General features: G+C 35.5%; 1 protein-coding gene across 2 annotated transcripts in view; it reads left to right on the top strand.

Annotated features, from left to right (window-relative positions):
• The window catches only part of ST8SIA4 (ST8 alpha-N-acetyl-neuraminide alpha-2,8-sialyltransferase 4), an 87,476-nt gene extending 72,830 nt beyond the window's left edge, over nt 1-14,646 (top strand). For both annotated transcript variants that reach the window (XM_006207971.4, XM_072958336.1), the window contains exon 5: nt 10,718-14,646. In XM_006207971.4, coding sequence (XP_006208033.1) covers nt 10,718-11,000 — 283 coding nt within the window. In that variant the 3' untranslated portion in view covers nt 11,001-14,646. The remainder of the gene's footprint in view (nt 1-10,717) is intronic.
• Nucleotides 14,647-17,871: the final 3,225 nt, after the last annotated feature.

Consider the following 17,871-nt stretch of genomic DNA (forward strand, 5'->3'; position numbering starts at 1 on the left):
CAGTATAGAACTGACCTCAATTCTGAATACAGCAAAAATAAGTCAAGATTTCTGGCCAAAGAGGGGAGTAGGGGTGGGAAATTCTAAGAGAAGACATCAAGGCAGGGAGAGGTGGGTGGTGGAGATTCCTGCCTGCACAGTTAACAAGATTCTGCTAAAGCTAGGCCCAAGGCTTGGGCATCAAAGTTGGGGTATGAGAAATCTGATCAGATGTCGAGTGGTCAAATAACAAGGGTAGAGGGAGTTTCACCAAACTAACTTGGCAGGATTCTTCCTAAAACTAGACTCAGAGAAGATGGACACAGAAGGCCAAAGTAGAGGCCTGGTTGAGAGAAGGGCTCAGAGATGCCTAAATAAAGTTTGGTTGAGTAGAGAATCGTGTACCCAGGTGTGCAGTGGCTGCGTCATATGATAACTCGATGTTTAGCCTTTCGAGGGTCTTCCGGACTTTCCAGAGAGGCAACTCCATCTTACTCTCATACACAAGCACCAGCAACACATGAGGTTCAGTTATTCTCATCCTCGCCTGCACATTATGAGTTGTCTTTTTTATTATAACCATTCTGTGTGGTACAAAAATTATCTCACATTTCCCTACTGCATAATGATGTTTACTGTCTTTTCCTGTGGCAATTTGTATATCTTCTTTGGGAAAAAATGTCTACTTCTTTGCCCAGTTTTTAAGCTGAGGTTTTTTGACTATTTATTATTGAGTTGTGGAAGTTATTTATGTATTTTAGGTGCCAAGTCTCTTATCAGATACATGATTTGCAAATATTTTCTCCCATTCTGTTTTTTTTTTTTTACTTTGATAGCCTTTGAAGCATAAAAAATTTTTAATTTGATAAAGTTCAATTTATTTTTTGTTTTGTCTCTTGACCTTTTTGGTGTCATACCTAAGAAGGCTTTGTCTAAGGTCATGGTATGTTACTCCTGTATTTCTTCTAAGAGTTTTAGAATTTAGCTCTTAAATTTAGGTCTGTGATCCTTTTTGAATTGTTTCTTGCATATGGTGTGGTGGAAGGGTCCAACTTTTTTGTTTCCAGTGTTGCATTTTAACTGAATGTTATGACAAACATCAAAATAGGGGCCAGTCTCAGGCATCGTATAGTTTGTTACACAGGAGCCTGATTTTGTAGTACTTTTTTCACTTTCATACTTTCCCATTGCAAAGAATAGTATTTACATAGTGTAAGTGTCTTTACAGCTGGATTTCTGATAGTTTTACTTCCTCAGAAGAACAAGATATTTTTTAAAAATATCTACTAAAGGTCTTCCATTTAGCAACTATTTAATAAATGTGATTTTATAAATTAAGTGATTCTACCTACAAATGTGTTGAAGGGATCAGCATTAAGTGAGACTAAAAAAGAAAAGGGAGGAAAATTAGCATTGATTCCATTAGATTGGACTTTGGTCAACTAGAGATTGGCGTCTAGAGGGAAAATTACTTATCACCCTAGTCCTTCATAGGTTTAAAAATAAAATTTTTAAATTATCTCCTAGTTAATCTTGTTGAACAGAATTACAGCAGTGGTATTTCTAGTGACAAGTAGCTTTAAGCATATGATGCAGATCCCAAAGCCTGCATCCGTGGCATTGCCGCGGCAACATTCTTTCATGGGGCTTTTCTCTCTTTCTTAGCTTAAATGCTCATAGAAAACCCTTTATTGAGGGATAAATTCATGCCAAGAACAAGGCAGCTTTCTAAATGGGCAGTCTCTTCAGCATCACACACTTCATGACAGGAATAAAAATATAGAATAATGATCTATATTAGACTAACTTCCCCAACTGTTACTGTTTTGATACTTGCTGGGAAATTTTTAAAGAACTTCTTTGAGCTTGCTTGTAACTGTCTTGATTCTGTTCCTTCACTGGGCTTTGATAAGAACTTTGATCTGTGGCTGATGTTGTTTGTACACTTTGCTAGCAAGCATTTTTCATTATTGAATGTATCATAGATCACATTGTTATTGAATGCATTGTAGATCACATTTGCTGATCCTTACTCCTCTTGAAATAGATTTTAGCACATCTCCTATCTAGAAGGTTAATGTAACCGGACGTATTGATGTAAACTGGGCATATCCATTTGTAAATAGTCCAGATGAAGCTAAAAGAAGATCATCAGGCCATTAGAAGAGTTATTTACACTTTGTTACCATAGTAATGTGGACTTTTATTGAGAAACTGTCCTTATGTTGACTGGAGAATGTGAAAGTATAATCTCTAAGTGCCTCCTTAGAATAAATGTTTATGCAAAGGAAAACATTTCATGAATAAAACACTGCTGTCATTTTAATCTTCCAATAGCTAAGCCATTTATGCTAAGCATTAGGATTCCCTGCTCTACTTACTTTTAATTCTACTTCCTTTTCCTTTAAGACTCCATGTCTTATAATAAATGATTATACTGCTTCCTTTTAATCTTACTAGGATAAATATAAGATTTCAGTATTTTTTAATTTTAAAAAATCAACCTGATCTCATAAAAAGGATCATTCACGAAGCACTTTAGCATAACCTCATTTAACTCCTTCGTCATGCTTCAAAGGACCACCCCCTTCTGTGTTTCTAGTATTTCACCTTCCGGACGTCACCACTCCCTCATTCTGGCAGTTTAGATTGTAAATTTCAGTTGTCTTTCAGAATTCAATTGGATTAAAAGAGAAACTCATTAAAACCTGTGGCATTATGTCTACTTTATTTTTTGCCATAATCACCATGCACTAGTTCAGGCTTTTAAGCATTATCTTTGAAAGGCCCTCAAAGATATTTTATTAAATACAAGTGGAATCCATCTATAATTATTTCTTTTAAGTCTGTTTCATCAGTATCTGATCAGCATATGATGCAGTTTTGGAGTGATCTATCTAAATTCCATCCTGGTTTCTGACATGGTAAATAAAAGTATTCCCTCTTTATTTTTGTTTAAGTTTTCTCACTTCTCAGCAAGGTTTCATTTTTCCTATGATATCACTTTCTTCCATTAGCTTTATCTTTGAAATTATGATGGATAATTTTATAATTTTTAGGTAACAATCAATTTATTACGATTTTTGAAAGTGGAGAAACATCTTACGCTCTCTAATTACAAGTATTACAGGAAACCAGAAATGATGTTAAGTTTTTCAGCAGGGATGATTTTTATCAAACAGTTCTGTCATGTTATTGAAGGGAAAGGCTGCATATTATGTCAATGCATTATTAAAGTGGGAGTAGTTAATAGATACAAGCAAAATGTAAAGATCCAGCTACTGCGGTTAGGTGGACACTCATGTTCTTCCATCTAAATTCAGATTACTTGTGACCTTTTATAAAGGAGGGTTGTAGGTGTAGTAGAAACCATATTAAGAATCTCATTTTATTGGTAAGCAAACTGAGGCTGAATGAGTTTAAGTGATTTGTCCAAGACCACGTAGTTAGCTCAAGGTAAAGCAAAGCCAGGACTCCAGCTTTTCCAGTGCTTTCCCACTGTTGAATGTTGTCACTAAGAGGTTGTCACATCATGAGTATGCTCCATCTTATTAGCACTACAAACCTCTAAGATGCCAGCAAGAACAAATTAAGGAAGCACTCATGATGTACCTACTGTGTACCCAGCACTGAGCTAGAAATTATGAGATAAAAATAGAAGCAACAGTCACCTCTATTTTCATTATGTAATGATGTTAAACTTCTCTGTTAGTAAGAAGTGACACCATCTTTACAAAGGTGCAACTTATACCCCCATCTTCTCTCCTTGCAAATAACATGTATATGAACAACTACCTGGGAATCTTTCTAAGGCAGAGTTCTTTAATGTTGAATTTTATCATGCAAACCGAAAGGAGCTACAAGTCAGGAGGAATATTTTCTGTCTCGTCTACAGTGTACTGACGCTGGCTTGTACTGGCTTGCAAGAGCTGGTTTTGCCATCTCTCCTCAGCTCAGTGCTCATTGGTATCAGGTTAATAACTTGAAATCAGCTGTGATGGGAGTAGCTATACCACAGAAATTGATGAATGCTATGATTCACAGCCCTCTGTCCCCTAGCCAGTGTCTGCGTTAAAACAGCCACCAGCACACCAGAGCAGGACATCAGCATTAGCTAGCAGAGTTGGGCAAATTATCTTACTTCTAGAGCTATTAACTGCACCCTCTGTGAAATAGAGATGGTAATATGTACTATAGCATATATTACAGGAGTCTGTAAGACTCATGTGACAATACTTTGAAACTGTGAGTGTGAAGTGGAATTACTACTATCACAATAATGAGAATCCTATGGTCACTAATAAAATCTGGCTCTTGACAAAACCGGTGGAGTATATGTAGATTTAGAGTTTCTTCACACTGTATCCACACTCAACCTGACTATGTATCTAGCCAGATAAAAATATGAGTGAAATTCAGAGTTAGGGTCAAAGCCTAATTCCTACAATGGAAGTCAAGTGACATAAATAGGTACCATACAGAATGTAGAGATTATTAGGACTAAAGTAGTATCTGTATTCCTTTTTCCATGTCATGAGTCCTCTGTGCCTCTGATGAATTAGGCTTGAGGGTGGATAAAACATTTTCTAAATGTATACTACGGAGGGCCTCGGCAGAAAGAATTTTCTGTTTTCCTTTTATCAACTGACCAGTACAGAGATCTGTGTACAAAGGGCGCACAGAAAAAAAAACTATTGATAGATTGACCTCTTATGGTTACAAGTTCCTGCTTTCGTTTTAATGACACTTCAAAATAGTTTAAGAAACCTTGTTCAAACCTGCATGGAAATCCCTACCCTTTGATTCACTGTCACTGCCTTTGGCATTTGCAATGTGGTTAAGTAAGTTACATATTGAAACTACAAAATTATCTTCTGATTTCAAACACTTTTGAGAGCGCTCATGGGAAAAATGGGTCCTTTATTCTGGTCAGCTCTTATTTCCCTTGGAAAAAAACAAAAAGCCAAAAATCTCCATGTGTAAAACACATCACTGTTGACACCAGACTGTTGATCACCAAAACGCCATATGGATGTTTATTTTTCCCTGTGTGAACTCTATATTGAAAATAGTCCCAAGGACTTGCTATTCCAAGCTACATGATATGAAAAAGCTAAGAAATCCAATTCTTTGCTAGTTAAATTGAAATCATCATAGCCAGGTGTAAGTGGGTTTGAATCCTGGTCTTGTCACTTATAATTTCTGTGGCTTTAATCTGGTGTTTAACCTTCCCAAGCCTTGGTGTACTCATGTGTGAAATAACACCTATTCATAAGTTTATGGTGAAGATTAAATGAAAAATTCTACATATGTAGAGCTCTTAACACTGTCTCTGGATCATTATAAATACTCAATAAATTATTATTATTATTATTGCTGCCTTTTAATACATTGCTTATGTTTTTACTCCCGGATTTACTCCTAGCTTGCCAGGACACATTAACTGCCCCTTTGTTTCCTCGCATGAGAAGTAGGTGTAAAACCTGTCACTTTTGCTTCTCTGGAATAATATAAGGATTAATTCATGGTGGACTGAATCATTCTCAGTGAGGATAGTGCTGGAAGTTCTATTTTGTTTTTAAGAAATTATCACCAACTCTAGTTTTGTGACAAGACAAGCCATCTCATAATCTTAAAAGGTATCATGAACTTTACCAAAACATTTTTAAAACAAAATTAAGTTTTATGCACTTTAGAGAATGAATTCATGTAGCGTACTATACTGCAGTCTGGGAACATAATGAAAGGATGATTTAAACAGTTGAAAATAAAACTTCATGTGCTCAAGGATGATTGCTTTAAATTTTGTATATTATAACACATACATATATACTCCTCTGAAGAATGAACCAACATATTGGCCAATATGGAGGACAGAGCCCCAGAAATTCATATATAATATTCAGGTATTATACAAGAATTAGTTTGGGGTATGGAATGTTGAACTGGGAAGATGCAGACATCTTCTGCAAAGATGTAGTATAGAAAGCTAATTCTTCTACAATATCTCAAATTCCTGTAGATATTTTATAACCAGAATGCATGTTATTTACCTTTAACAGAATCTTCCTTTGGTGCTAAGCACAAAGCTCAGTTGTGGGAATATAAATATGAGAGGAGGAAGAGAGAAGACTCCTGAGAACTCAGTGCACAAACACTCGTTGCTCTGGACTCTGGCTCACGTTCCAGAGCAAGTAATCTCTGGACTCATGAGTGGAAACTTTGCATATAGTATGATAGTAAGTTAGAACTGTTGACACGGTGGAATTCCATACTCTGTATTCAAATTCTTCTAGAAATTTTCATGGTCGATTTTAGGGAGAATAATAGTATTTTAAGAGGAAATACATTACTTCTAAACTTCTAGGCTTCTTTATTTAAACACATACAAATTAATATTCATTGTTTTCCAATATGTTGAGTGTGAGCTGTCATCAGTATATTAAAGACTGCTACTGAATGTAATATTTTTTGCTTTTATTTCTAAAACATTGGTTTCCTGAAATAATCATGTATTTTGGCTCATCAGGTGATTATTATCTAATTTATTATGAGATAAAATCTAACACATTGCCAGCTTTAAAATCAAGAAGCATCTATTAAGTATGTTAACCAAAGTTTTAGAAACAGAGACCTGATTGAAAGGAAAAAGGTGTTTATTTGGGATTTGTTAGGACTGCAGCCTAGGAGACACATATTCAAGAAATACTGGAATTGTGTTCCACAGGATTATAAAATGGGGGAGGCTAGTAAAGGCAAAAACCATAGGTTACAGTTAGTTACATGAGTTGTCTGTCAATAATTATAATTGGAGCTGGCAAGAAATAAGGATGATTGTTAAGATTGGTTGGAGCCCGAAGTGGTTGCGTAGTTACAAGGGGAGATCTTGAAAGCATGAGGCTGCAGCTGGCAGGTGTTGTTCTGAATACGGCTGGTGGTATGCTCGGGTCTGGTACAGTTCAAACAGAGTTCAGGTTCTCAGGGTGCAGAGGTGTGTCTGAGACGAGATCCTCAGTGGCCGCACTGACTCCATTTTGTGTGCCTGACTGTTGTTACTCCATGATGATGTCAGTTTGTTATCAGGTCCCTTCTTTGCTTTGCAGTATGTTAAAAACTGAAACAAGGTAAAGGGAACAGAGCGGGGAGGAGGAAGCAGAGCGGGAGCAAGAGAGTTTCACTCAATTTCAGGGAGCTTGCAGTTTCGTGGAGAGAAGATTTGAAACAGCAATAGAATCTTATAGACAGAGGAAGCCCCAAAGCCAGTCAGATGGTTTTGTTTCTCAACTAAAGAAACATGCCATTGAGGTGAAATGACATGACCACAGTTGTCCAGCCGATATGTAGTTACAGAAGGCACCAGGAGAAAGTAGGTTGTGGAGTGGACTGGAGAATGGGTTGTGTGGGATGTGTTGAAATTCAATTACTGTTACTTCCTACGTGTCAAGCTTTATGCTATGTTCTTACATACTTAGTATCTCTTTTACTTTATCATAACAATCTTGTATGCTAGATATTACTAGCCAAGGTCCAAGGAAGTGAAGTAGCTTTCCTGAGTACTCATAAGCATTATATTATAGGTTCACACCCACATCTTGTGGCCATAAATATGGCCTTCTGTAGCACACTGGTTTGGTGAGTAAAGGCATTCCAAGTGTGGAGTTAGTTTGAAATAAGAAATGGGGCTGATATGTTGGATGAAGAGTCGGTAAGACACCTTGCTTAGTAGGAACAAAGCTTCCCTGCTGGGAAGTAGTGAGATTTATGGAGAGTATTGCATCTATAAAAGTCAGAAATGTTCAAAAACTTACATATCAAACGCAGAGTGAGTTTGTTTCATACAGCAAGACAAAGTATTAGAGCATCAAAGCAGAAGGGAAGGGAGGGGAGAGAGAATTAATAATACCTGAAATAAAACAGCCTAGCTGATGAAAAACGTTCTATGTATGTCTCTGAATGATTGTAATATATATGAAGATCCAAACAGCTAGGGAAACAAACAAATGCAGGACATTACGACAATAATTCTTTCTATGTGATTGGACTATAGGTAATATTTTTCTTCCTCATTCGTTTCTTTTTTCCTTCATATCTTCTGCAGGAAACCTGCATTGATTTTATAATTTAAAAAAAAATCAGTTTCTGTAAAAAGGAATACATACATGGAAACTAGATTATTTGCTCAATTGAAAACATTGCTAAATTTTAAAGTAGAACAGATACGAATTTGAGATAAAAATTAGGGCAGCTTGTGCTGAATTAGAGCATGAATAGTTCATTATTTTATCAATGCCTTATTTTCCTTTTATTTTCCTGATTCGGATAAAAAACTTAATAGTCTGTTTTTGATCAATCTTCACAAGAAATTTGTAGTTTTTTAACTGTCCGCTTTTTAGATAAAAGCAAATACTTTCAGATACTTAAAATTATACTATGTTCTTGTTCAAATACTGAAACTTGATACTGCAGGTTGGCCTAAACAATTTCAGACCTAACATTAGATTTGTAGTAAGCACATAGAAAACTCTTACTGATTGTGTTCAGATCCACTCCTATGTCTTTTAACACAAAATGTTACTGCTTGTGGCCTTAGTTCTTGACAGGCTTTAAGGTTTTGTTTCAATTTATCTGTTACATGTTGATGCCATTTATTAAGGCCTGCTTTCCTGTGATTTCTTCTTAGAAATTATTAAGATAAGAGGCATTTATTTTGCATTGTTTCTCCAAAAATATCCTGACAAATGAGTAGCTTAATTTTCTTTGAAATTATTCGAATTGTTCAAAGTCAAACATCACAAAGCTTGTTTATAATGTGATCTTATATATAATGTGACCTCATATTATTTTCTCCTACCTATTTTTTTCCCTCATTTGAGAAATAAGATAATTCAGCATGACCTTCATGCTGCCAAACTATTCCCAATAAGTGACATTCTTTGATGGAAATAACCATTTTCTTGGCGGAGTTTGAACTTGCTTCACCCACATTTATAACATTTATAAATAAATATACTTTTTATAAACATTTATAAATAAATGTACTCTTTAAAGGAACCCACTGCATCAGCTGACATTTGTAACCACACACAGATCATGCTCACAGAACTTTTCTATAATAATCATTTCATGTTAAGAACACCTGCTTTCTCAGAGCTGCGAGAGCTTCAGGCTGTTTCTTCAGTGCCTTCAATCTGTAGATTAACTATGCTCCATGCACGAAATCTCTGTGGTTTCTTCATGATGTGAGCAATATACGTGCTACAGTTTTTGCTCATACTTTTGAGTTATGAGGAAATTCATACATGTTCTTCTCTGAAAATTCCTTATGAATCTTCTTTCCTGAGAATATGCTTTCTCAAAACACTTGTGATAACAAAAGTTCTGCAATACACTTCACCTGGTGCACAACATTCAGCACATGGCCTTCACCCAACAAGCAAAACTGAAAATATGAACGGTCAATCCTGGTTCAAAGGTAGGGGGAAAAAGAAGACAAAGGGGGAAAAGAAGACAAAGGGAAAAAAAAAAACACAGGAGTAATAACAGATAAGTGTATTTTCCCTGTTTTGGATGTTTGTAATGAGGTTTGAAAGTCCAATATTTCTTTAACCAAAAGAATTAAAACAAAATTTTGTTCTTTTCATATTCAGTATTCTAGATGTATTTGATCTACCTTGGAAAGCTTCAAAAATTATTTTTTAAAAGAAAAAGGAAATAATATTATGTGAAATCTAAGGCAAATGTTTAAACACAGCAACAACCAGAATCTAATGATCTCATATTTGGATGGCTGGGTATATATTTCCCTACATAGGAGATAATAATAAAAACAAAAATTAAAAAACCAAGCAATTTATTAACTTTATTTATAATTGGACAGCTTTGAAAGTAAGAGAAGATCCATATTCTTCCTCTTTTAGCTTATTCCACATAAGATAATGAATATGCCAAGAAGTGTTGGAAACCTCCTTCCCTGCCAGAGGTGATGATTAACTTATGAGTGTGCATGCTTTTCAGATGAACAAAGTTTGGCAACAATGGTGGATCAGACATTTTGGAATATTTTATTGCCTCTTAAAATGAGTACTATAAAATACATATCAGCATTGAAATATATTTTACCTATTGAACAAAGTTTTAAACTGTGTAAATGGTAAACTATTTACAAATATTTGTTTTATGTTGTTCTGTGGGTTGAGGCTATATTCTTAATTAGCTGTAGTAAAATGTGACTTGGAAATTGGAGTTGAGTAAGTCAGTTAATATAATACAGGCAAAGCATTTATTTGTTTAAGTTTTTAATTGATATATTAAAGAATTTGAAAAACTGTAGTCGTAGTTTCAATCCTTCTGTCCTGGGAAAATTACTTAATCACTGCCCAATTACTGTGCCTTTTGCAGTCATATTTAACCCTTTCCGAGGAGATTCTACTATGTAAAATGTTTGCTGCTAGTTCATTTTGTATATAAGATTCCACAGTCATATTTACCTACATTCCAGGTCCCCTGGCTATTCATATGACCTCAAAAATAAGCAAGAAAATAAAGGGTAAGAAAGCTAAAATAAATGTATTCAATTTTCTAAATGCTTAAGGAATGTATTATTTCTTCAGCAATCTTTTGAATGTCATTCATAAACTTACTTCTCAAATTTTATTTACTTTATACGTAGTAGACTTGCTACAGGGTATGTTGAGTGTTTCTCTAAATTCTTCTCTTGTGTGTGTGTTTTTTCCCCCAGTTACTGGCTGACAAACAAAGTTCCCATCAAAAGACCCAGCACAGGTCTGCTCATGTATACACTCGCCACAAGATTCTGTGATGAAATTCACCTATATGGATTCTGGCCATTCCCTAAGGATTTGAATGGAAAACCTGTCAAATATCATTACTATGATGACTTAAAGTATAGATACTTTTCCAATGCAAGTCCTCATAGAATGCCATTAGAATTCAAAACATTAAATGTGCTGCATAATAGAGGAGCTCTGAAACTGACAACAGGAAAGTGCGTAAAGCAATAAAGCACATCTGAAAATACAGACTGAATATGCACTTCTTTTCTGAAGATGCTTCCTGAGATTTGCAAATAGGATCCAAAACAAGACTGGATTTCAGCATCCACCACTTATCTGAAAGGTGATAAAGGACATTCATGAGAAATCCACTACCAGCTGATGAAATACCTGCAAAGTGCTCTAAAAATTATGTATTTTGACTTCAAGGGTCCTAGTAAGTGCCACTTCCACTAAGAACACAGTTTGAATGTATAAACAGTAGTGTTTACAAGATCCAACAATGCACTTGTCATTAGTTAATGAAGCAAATATGTTCATCACTGTTGGGCTGCCACTGCAAGGCCAAGCACATGAGAAGAGGAACCCGGGAACACAACTCAGCCCTCGGGAAAACTGAAGCGTCCTGTCAGCAGAAATCAAGAGGGAAACAGTTTGAGCAGTGAAATCCTTAAGATTAAACAACTCAAGTCAATGCCTTCAGTCAGGACTCTGTGTTTGATCATGAATTTTATGTTTTTGTTTCTGTTCTTCTTTGCCTTCTGGAATCTCTTTTGGTTTTGGTATTGGGGTGCTTAGAAATCCTTTCTGAGATAAATATGAATGAGATGAATAATCTGCAAGTGATCATTTTTGAAGTTCTTATATTTTTAAAGAGTTATCCCACAATGACTTTGTAAAAAGGTTTTATTTTGCACAACTGTAAACCTCCAGATTTTTTTCCAATGGTGTAGAAGGTACCAGCTAAACTGCATCACTCGGTAATCTTGAGCCATTCTAAAGGAAAGATATTCCGAGATGATAAAATTAGCAGGAAAAAAAAATGTACTTTTGGTACCAAAGATTATAATGATGTGTCTACACAACAAACCATTCTCCTTTCATGAAGATAATATATTAATATATTATTATGCTACTAATATAAAAGTTGTCTCTGGATATTTTAAACTTTTCAAACTTTATTTTTATTTGACAGAAGATTCCACAGCTTTTACATTTCATAATGATTTTGTGGAAGCATTTTGCCCTTTAGAGTAAATGTTCAACTGATAGGGCTGGAATGTGACTTCTAGTTCTTTGATATCCCCCTTGTTATTCAGATGGAAAGACTGGCACGCTCTCTAGATTATTGTTAAATTCTCTTAGTGCAAAAATAATATGATTGATAGAGTGTTGTTTTCATCACAGACATCATTACTTTTAAGAGGTTTAACAATGAAACTGTACATCAGTATTTTGCACTTCAAGTTAAATTAACTAATATTTTTTTCTGTAGTTAAATTTATTCATATTATCACATTAATGTGTTTTCATACAAGCACATGAAATTAGTAATAAAAATTTAAAAACTTTTAACATATAGCAGAATTGACTAGTAGGCCAATTTCTGGTAATTAGTATGCTGGTAGGTAATTCTGATGGTAAATTGTTTCTTTAGAAAACAGAAGTGCTATGTTCCCACTTTTGCTCTTGACCTGAAACAACATAGATTACTTCTTGTTTCTTAGGGAAGGCAGTCTGAGAAAAGAAGAAATAGCATGAGGAATATATGTACGTTTTCAAGGACAAAGGATATTCATGGTAGTACAGTTCTCAATAGTATGTGGTATTCTTTTTTAAAATATGGTAGAACCTTGGGATACAGAAGATTATATTTTCTGAGAATTTATGTATCTCTGAGAAAACAAAATAGAATCCATAAAGGAGATGCATAGCTAAAAATGGATAGAACATGATGTGCTTTTATCATTGAACCTCTTATTTATTGGAAATTTTTGAAGAATTGGGTCCATATTCTGAATGTAAACTTGAAAAATCGGATTTACTTAACGAATCCAAAATAGGTTAATTACCTAATTTGGACTATTTGCAGACAGGTTGTTTGAGTAGCCTTTAGTTTGAATTCAACAGAAATGTTTGAAGTCACAGGTAAATCCTTATAGATAAAATCCATCTCAGAACTCACTGAAAGTATGTCTCAAGAAGCAGCAGCAAGGTACCTTGCCGTTTTTACTGCATTTTTCAACAAATGCATTTAAACAACTCTTAAGGCCACAGCGAAAGCGTCCCCGACGTTCACTGTTCTGTGCGGTGGTGTTTATCCCGTAGATGCGTTGAGTAGTGCCTTTTTAGCTTCACGTGGCTTTGTTGGCCTAGGCTTTGTGTTCTCTAAATACGTTGCCCAGTTCTGAATACGCTCAGCATGTAAAAAGGGCTTCAGTATCGACTGAGACTACTTTTGTTCATCTCAGGGAACTTTCAATACTCAAGAATGAATTCAATTAAAGGCAGTTAGTGTTCAAAGACAAACTGTACAAGACCATTTCATTCCCTATTGGATACCTTTCCGTGTCCCTCCCCCTTCACATCCGCTGTGGCCTTCTCACAGGGACAGGGCAAGGACGTCACCGAAGGCTAACAGCAAAAGGAAGAAAAAGAATTGAGATTTAACCCACTGGGGGCAAAAGGGAGCGTGATGAAATCAGATTATAAATACATACTTGAAACACCTGTTTGTTTGTTTTTTTTCCTTTGGAGACTATCATATGTTCACAGCTTTAATCTTTTTATTTCTTTTCCACGATGTAACCCTGTACCTGGCAGTGCTCGGGCAGCTGATTGTGAACTATTCCTGTCCTTCAGAGAACGTGGTTGTTACTGTGCTGTTGACAAGAGTAGGCCGTAGGAACATTTTCATCATTATTACCCAGCCTGTCGTGTACTTAATATTAAGTTGCTGGAATACAAAAGAAACAAATAACTTAGTAACAGATTCTTCTGGGCAAATCCAATGATTTGGCCCACAGGACTGATGAAATGACTGGAAGTTTTTCTACCTGAAGAAGGTGCCGGGCATTCCGATGTCTTTATGTATCGTCTAGCGTAGGAAATGTCTATCAATTGCTAATGAGGATTTCTACGTATATGCTTACAGAAGAAATTTATTTAAATAAGCTATAGGTAGTGTACATACCAACTAGTTATTAAGCTACAACACAGGAAAAGGGTGAACAAAGTAATTTATTTCTAATTGAGCTGGTTAGTCATAATGCACACAGTGTGGTATTTAGTTCATAAAAGACTCGTTTTCCCGTGGATATTGTTGGGAATATCTGTAATTGTGGAAGGGGTGTAGGAAGAGTTATGTATAGTTAGTTGTTACCTCTACAAGTTTTGAGAGTTTCCCCATCAGACATTATCAATATACCAGTGTTTTGCAAATGGAGTGAGGGAAGGTTATTGTTCATATTTGTTGAAAGAAAATCCAAATAAAGCCCACCTAGAAATAGATATTTTATTATATATGTGCTATAGCTATATCTACATAGTACAAATAGACATGTGTGATGCATATATACAATGTTATATATGTGTGTCTGTGTGTATACACACTGAGTCTGTAATATACACACACTAGCTTTGTGTAATGCTGACATCTTCGGGGGCTGCCCTGTGGAGCACTCTGGAGATAAGACCGCTTTAGAATAAAGAAGTTCTTTTGAGACTTCCGTTACTAACCTGCTTTAAAGGGAGCTACTTTATAACTGAATTCTATGCTGTTCATACCTAGAGTTAAAATAAGGGTCTAGTATATCCAAATCTTAAAAAAAAAAAAAATTAAAAGTAAAAAAAGAAAAAAAAAAAAGTCTTGAAGCTGGCCATGTATTTGAATTGCAGTTTTCAGATTGTGGCTTCAGACCCTGTGTCTCCCCATTTAAGTAGCACCTTTTAATAAATACTGTTTCTTTGTGTAGGCAAAAGCACAAGTGTTTCAAATGTATATAGCAGGAAAAAAAGAGTTTACAGAGATAGCATTGCTGCACAGGATAATTGCTACTGAGTATTTCTTACATCATTTGTGGAATTGAAAGATGAGGTTTATTCTGTCAAGTTCATTCTGTTCAACACTGTTTCCCTATTGTTTATGTATAGCAATTGGGTGTTATTGTTTTATCATTTGTAAAACTGTAAAATAAATTAAACCCTCCCCCCTTTTTTTTCAATTTCTCTCTTATCTCTTATATCCAAGACCTCGGTTCCACCTTACATGTCAACATAAGGTAAGAAAAAGCTTTAGCAAGCTTTAGCTAGCGCTTTTGTTCTCCCTGCCCCTCAGCCCCAGCCATTGGCAATTTGGCAGATCATTTATTGTAAAGTGTATATATGTCAATAGGAACACTATCAAAAGCCCCATGAACATCAGAACCTCTTTAACAGTTTTCTGTGTGGTGCATTATGTTTGTGGTTGAGGGAACGGAGTGTCACACGAGTTACAGTCATTTATCTCCAGTTCACGTTCACACTGGCTGCTGTCACTGGGTCTCCAGCTTCATGGATGAGGAGGCCAGTGGCTCCTTAAGCCCTGCACATTCTTATGGCTGCCCTTGACTTGTGATTTCAACTGCTGTTGCACCCACTTGCTACTGTTTGCAGGTTACCTTCCAGAAGAGGATTCTGAAAACCAAGTATTTAAATCTTCCATGGCTTTCTGTAACTAGCTAGTCTGTGTTCTCAGACTGCACTATTTTCTCTAGAAATTATTTCCTTTATTTTCATGAGTTCACTTTTAGCCTTCTAAAATTTTGAAGCATTTCTAGAAACCAACAATGAACCATGAACAATGGTTGATGAATATCGATCTTATTTGTATGTGCATAATTACCTTCTACTCTCAAAGATCCATGTACAATGGGCAGTCCTGATTTATTTTTGGGATATAATCAGACCTCACCATGAGCCTATGTGATGCTTACTACAACATCCCAGTTTTACAGATGAGATTAGCTGAGAGATTTTGTGGTTTGCTGAAGGTCACAAAGCTCAGAAGTGAGAAAACAAGGATTTAAATTCAAGTGGTCTGTCTGACTTCAGTGACCACCGTCTATTTTGAGCACAGATCAAAAGTCGAGGTAAGTCTATAGGTGGGGTATATAATTTAGACTCTGGGAAAGTCTAATAAATGAAAAAAGAATGATCCTCTCGAGTGGTAAGAAGAACTGTGCCTTCCAGGGCAATGTGTCCTGGATGGTGCTGTATAAACTGCCAATTTTTGACGCAAATTTTCCTGCATTTTTTTTCATGCAAACTGGGTTACTCTTATGTTAGAATCTGACTTTATGGTTCACAAAATTTATTTATTTTAAAGCCTAATTATAAGATTCCTCTACAGTTTGATTGAATTTGGGTGTTTCATTCTCACTAGTAGCAACTATTTACAGAACTATCTTAAGGTTGAAATTCTGCAGATGGCTAAGTTCATCTATTTTACATTGATTTTTTTTTTTTTTTTACTAGTTTCCTTCTCTTCCTGAGAATGAGAGTAACCTAATCTCCAAATTAAGGGGACCGCTCAGTGATTTCCCCTGCATACTAGCTTCATCACGTATGAACGAAAAGTAAACAAATAATCTCAGATATAAATGTATAAGTATTGTTTAATCCATTCTTAAAAGATAGATTTCAGTCACTTAGGTGCTTAATTTCTGGAATCTCAATAAACAAATTATGTGAAAGAATTGAATGCCAAGATAAATAGCTCTCTTTTTAAAATGGTTTTGCTTCCAGATTGATGGCTTCTGACTCAATCCTCAAAGTCGAATTTCTCAAGTAAACACAAGAGAATACTAGTCCAGGACATGCTCCACAAAAAAATGTGCTCTTTGGATGACAACTCTGTGTATCTCTTCCTTGGAGATTCAGAAAATACATTAACATAGGAAAAGAGCTGAGAAATCTTGCAATAAAGAAAGAAATTTTATTGTTTAAAAAGTCATTGATAATTTTGTATATAACTTCCATTAAGTGTGAAATGATGTCCTGCAGAGCAGATTTTGGATATAACACTTCTGAATATAACAATACAAAAGAAGAGAACAGATAAGAGCTTCAGTTAGAAAAGTTGATGCTTAATTTATTCAATGTGTTCTTTTCCCATAGGCCAAAATATTTTTGAATATTTTCAAATAGGAAAATATTTTAAACTTACATATTTATTATCTAAACTTTTTATATTTTTACAGTAACAGTTGCTCTCTTTTCTAAAATAATAATTCGACCATGACAACATTCCTAGGAGCAGTCCCAGACCTAAACTTTATTGCTGGGCAATGCACACATTAGTTAGCTTTTAAAACACTAATAGCACAGGAAGAAAGAAACATGCTATGAGGTAATAATTTGCATTTTCTGGAACAAGTCAGTGTATTAGAGTAAGCTCGCTCTGTCTGCCCAGCCCAGCTTCCTTCGCTCCAGCCTCCCATCACCGCACAGATGGGCTGCCTACTAGCACATCTGCCAGTGCCGCCAAAGAGTAAACACTCAGCTGGTAGCAGATGTTCTCCAGGAAAGATCACTACACCAGAGTTGCTCTGCTTTGGATTCTATGTTCATTGGTCTCCGCGACTGGGCATGAGGTCATTGTGTCAAACAGATCTAGATCGTTTGTCTCTCAGGTACAGAACAATAACAGGGTAAACGCAGGCTCAGATGTTTCATATTTACCACATGCATTATGCAGAAATGTTTCTGAAGGCTCTCCTAATAAGTCAAGATTTTTCTTTTTTAAAATATGGGCTTATATTTTATTTTAAGACCTTATTTGCTGAATGTCCAAAGGTAAAACATAGGCTTAGTAAAAGAAAAGTAAGTATACTTTCTGCTTTTCTATGGACACTGTTGTAGCTGTTAGTGTTCTTGTGAGTTAGAATAATCACTTGTATTCAATATTCTCACTCCTACTTTTTATCAGTATACGAGGCATTCACTTATGGGGTAATTTTATTTCCTTCTATAGACACCGATGGCATGTTTTTCTTATGTGAATTTATAAACTCATTTAAATATGTATGTATGTGCAAATTTGATGGTATGTGAAACCTAA

The sequence above is a fragment of the Vicugna pacos genome, chromosome 3 (genome assembly GCF_048564905.1).
Source record: "Vicugna pacos chromosome 3, VicPac4, whole genome shotgun sequence".
In the NCBI taxonomy this organism is placed as follows: domain Eukaryota; kingdom Metazoa; phylum Chordata; class Mammalia; order Artiodactyla; family Camelidae; genus Vicugna; species Vicugna pacos.